The 4,432-nt window shown below is 48.0% G+C and overlaps 1 protein-coding gene across 2 annotated transcripts in view; it reads right to left on the bottom strand.

Annotated features, from left to right (window-relative positions):
• The window catches only part of Sfrp4 (secreted frizzled related protein 4), an 11,326-nt gene extending 9,746 nt beyond the window's left edge, over window positions 1-1,580 (bottom strand). For both annotated transcript variants that reach the window (XM_031359039.1, XM_031359040.1), the window contains exon 1: window positions 673-1,580. In XM_031359039.1, the coding sequence (XP_031214899.1) occupies window positions 673-1,117 (445 nt within the window). In that variant the 5' untranslated portion in view covers window positions 1,118-1,580. The remainder of the gene's footprint in view (window positions 1-672) is intronic.
• Window positions 1,581-4,432: the final 2,852 nt, after the last annotated feature.

Here is a 4,432-nt window from a genome sequence, read left to right as displayed (position 1 = left end):
AGTTTCATAAATCACGCCCACCCCCCTTGACTCACACCCTAGATCCAGTCTCTTTAAATAGAGGATGGTCTGATTTAGGGGAAACCTTGATAAAATAATGCAATAGTGTTCTCAGGTTTCATTTCAAGAAATGAATTCATAGTGCCCCTTCCAACAATAACAGTAAAACAGCATGAAAGAAAATAACGGAGGTAGTGACACAGGATCAGATTAACCAACATGCCACAGTGCTCTGCTCAGCGACCACAGAGTGGAGTTTATCCAGGGCGACTACATTTACAAACTTTACTCTGGGTGGGGAGTGGGAATTACTATTGCTCTCTGAGAAAGAATTCCCAATCAACATGAAATGAGAGGGTATTAGCCACTACATTAGACACTACATGTTTCAAGCACCAGAGAAGGTAAAGGATTTCTTTGCCTAGGCTATTGTTTCTGTTATTTACCTTAAATAAAAACACTTAAGTGGGTTGGTTATCCTCAAGCAACCTTATTCCCCATGTCCTTCTGGGAGCTCTGTTTCCCTCCCCTGTGAAATCCCTGATAGAAAATCCCATAGAGGTAAACTATGCTGCGACAGGAGCTGGTGGGCTCTAGCAGAAACCATCTGCTTCTCACGTGAATGTGTTCCCTAGAATCTCTTGTCCTCCTTGATACCCCCTCTTCTCTTACCTTCCGGAAGGTCAGTGACTATCGCCTCGGGAGAGATGCACACTCCACGGTCATAGACCGGCAGCTCATCGCACGCCAGGCTCTCTGGCCAGCTGTGGTTATACATCTTCATGAGGGGCTCACAGTCGTCACGTGCACGCTGGCACACAGACTTGCAGGGCTTGATGGGATCGTGCAGGAACTCCAGGGTACAGATGGGTGCATACATGGCACAAAGGAAGAAGCGCAGCACAGAGCTGCAGTTCACGTCCACTAGCTCCTCATACTGCTCGATGGCCAGGATGGCGTTCTCCTGAGTGCTGTGGTGCAGGTGGTTGGGCATCCGGGTGATGTTCCAGGGCATATGCCTGCACATGGGGATGCGCACAGCCTCGCAGGGCGCTCCGCGCACTCCCAGCGCCAGGCGCAGCCACAGACATAACGCCACCAGGATGGAGAGGAACATGGCACTGTCCTCCTGGGCCGCAGTCCCTGCTGGGAGGACCCTTTTCTTCCAGCCCCGCTGATCTCCTTATCTCTTTACCTAGGGGCAGCGGAGTGAGCTTTTCCTGCTGGAGCTCCAGTCGGCACTGAATGAGGAGTTCTGGGCAACTTTGGACTTCGATTGCCCCTGGGCGCACCAGCACCAGCAGCGCCAGCACTCAGCCTCCAGAGCACCGGCCGGTGCGGGAAGCTCCAGTCTCGGGCCCCGCAGCTCGGAGCGCAGCGGGCCACGGCCATTGTGGAACCCTATTTATGAAGATGCGTCCCCTGACGTGGGCTCAGCAGCCTTGGCAGCGGCGAGAGCAGAGCCGGCTCCCACTTCGCTGCTCCACCCCTAGCCTCTCCGGCAGAAGCGATGACATCATCTCCACCGCTCCACAGCCAAGGGCTATAGTTCTGCGTTTCCCCCAGACTCTTTCTTTTCTAGTCTGCTAGTCTTTTTTCTTCAGATGGAGAAAAGGGGCATCTTGCTTTCAGTCGTTTGGGAGGCTGGATACAAGCCTGTGCAGGGAGACTTTGCTAAGTCGGCCTTAAAGTTTCCCTAAGTACAGAGTTGGAGCGAGATGACCCTTGTTGTCGCCCTTTAATTTTGAAACACTTGTTTTTCCTTTCCCATAGGGGGCGAGAGAGGAGTCTCATTCTTGAGGGTGGTGCTGAGCAGGGAAAGCCTAGCACAGTAGGTGTTGTAACTAGCACTGGCAGTTTATATAAGCCTCCCCCAGCCGGCCCTGAGTTGTGCGGAGTTTGTTATTGTTGTTGTTACTGATGTTGTTTTGTGGCCACTGGACTTAGTTCTGGCTCAAATTTTTACCAGGCATTTGGTTTGTGCCTGCTCCAGGAACTTGGAACTGCCCAGGGGTGCAAGAGCATCTCTGTCTTGGAGAAGTTTCTCTACGCTTCCTTTTTCTAAAATTCTAATTTCTGAGTCCAACACGACTGGAAACCAGAAGAAAACAAAGATAACTTGAGACACTGAATGCTGAAAGATTTTCCCAATCCAACAGCGTGATCTTTGATAAATTGCAGGTTATTTTACTTGACTAAGAATTCACTCGCTTTGGAAAGCAAGTGTATATGTTTGCTTTCCTCTCCCTTGCATTAGAAAGAGACAGCAAAATCAATGCTGCTTCATAGAAAAGAGGTGTGACTCTTGCAAGTTTATACCAACTATCTGCCAATCAAACAGCAAGACTTCTGATGTAGACTTGCTCTCATCGTTGACAATAAGAAAGCATGTTCTCTGAGTGTTAACCTTTAAAGGTATGGTTAAGCTGGAAACCTGGGTTTAGGGAAGTTCTTTTGCCTCTCCAAAGCTGAGACCCACGAGTTAACTTAGGTGTGGATCTGACCAAGGATTAAAACAGCTGTGCAAAAAAAAACCCAAACCAAACACAATGACATGTTGTCTTTATTGTGTAAGAGGTAGCGGCAAACAAATTTGTGTACCCATTTGTCCAGAGCAATAGAAAAAGGCACTGCTTTCCTATAGAATAGGTCTCAAGTCCCAAAGATGGCAAAATATCAAGCAGAAGGGGTGGCCCAAAAGACAGCTCATGTCTTTTCCAGTAGCGGTATCCCAAGTCTAATCTAAATCCCCCACTGAGCAAAAGACAGAGAGACAGAGACAGAGACAGAGATAGATAGAGTGAGCAAAACTTCCCACCACGTTCCTCCAAGCTAACGTAGATGAGACCCTAGGTTCATCCTAACACTAAAAGAAAACAAGAAAAGAACTAAAAGAAGGAAACTGTTAAGACAGGCCTTGGGGACAGATGGGTAGAGCCCATTGATGAGCTCACCCCAAGTTCACACTCAGCCTGAGGAAGCTGTCTACGGTGTCCTTTGGAGCCCTGTGTATGGACAGTCAGTCTGTTCCTGTGTTTCATAAATGGTTATACAGAGCTGAGGGACTCAGGAAATTCTTGTCAATTGTCCTTCCTCCTCCCGCCCACCCGAAAAGGCTTCCATCTTCAGCACTAAAGCCACTGCCCCCTAGCTGAGTGCTTCTCTGGGGTGACTCCCCTTTGGGCCCTCCATTCTTTCTTTTCTCCTCTCCTATAGGCCTGCTGCTGTCAGGATTTTGACCCCAGCTCTCACCTCACTCTCCAGGGTTGGACAGTTCCTTGGCAAATATCTCCTGGCGGGGGGCAAGAATCATTCATCTACCCACCCCCAATTCCCTTCAGTGACCCTCTCTATGCCTGTGTCTTCCAAATCTAAGACTTGGGTACTGCATGCCCAAGTCATACAGAACTGTCTTTAGTTACCTCTACCTGGATCTTCCCCGGTCATCTCAAAGCTAACTAGCCTAACTAAAATTTACTTTCTTTCCTTCCTCAGAGGGAAATCAGACCCCCTTGCCTCCAACTTCAATCTTCCTCTGTATTTTCAAGCTCCATTCCACCCTACTCATCCCCATTGACTTCACTCAGTCACCCGATGGCTTGTAGTACAGCAGCCTCTGTCTTGGTACCCTGCCACTCTGTCTGAATCGCCCTGCGTATTCTCCCTGTATTGCCCTAGTGAGCTTTCTAATGTACATCTTGTATGCGGTTCCTCCCTGGCTTTTTGGGGGCTGGTGGCTCCCACAGTCCTCAATATCAATAACAAAACCCTCCAGAGCTTTTAAGGCCCTCAATGACCAGGCTCCAGATTGCCTTCCAGATGGGCGCTTGAGCTCCAATCCTTTTGACCTCACTCGGGAATATCCCAAACCATTTCCTACTGGTTCACTCTTCTTCATAGGAAGAGGAAATGTAAATAACATTGTAAGTTAATTAAGTGGAAACGTAAGTAACATTGTAAAGCAAGGGTCTTTTAAAAATTGCCCCATCTCATCTTGTTTCTATATTATTAATCCTAACATTACTTAAACAACACCACCCGCCCCACACACACAAATGTTTTATAAAAGTAAACCCTTAAATACACAAACCTCTGGACTTGAAGAATCTCACTGAATTGTGACTTAGGCCTGAGACTGGTAACTGCACAGCAAACACCACAGCAATTTAGTGTCATTTCTTCAGGAAGGGACCACTGTGACACTTTGAATTTATAAAATAATAAAAATAATAGGTCTCGTTTTTTCCCAAGGAACAAATGACAGCAGCCAGAGAACACACCACACTTCTGCTTTGCTCATGTCCTCCATGAAATCACCCCCACTGAGGGCTGCAGTTCTTGGAGGAAGGAGTCCCTTCTCAGTGCATTCTCCCTTCCATCCCAAACCCTTTAAATGCGATGCCCTTCAGGATGCTAGTGGCATCACTGCCGC

Source organism: Mastomys coucha, unplaced genomic scaffold (genome assembly GCF_008632895.1).
Source record: "Mastomys coucha isolate ucsf_1 unplaced genomic scaffold, UCSF_Mcou_1 pScaffold7, whole genome shotgun sequence".
NCBI lineage: Eukaryota > Metazoa > Chordata > Mammalia > Rodentia > Muridae > Mastomys > Mastomys coucha.
Note: the sequence above shows the minus strand (reverse complement) of the source record. Positions and strands in the feature narration are given on the sequence as shown.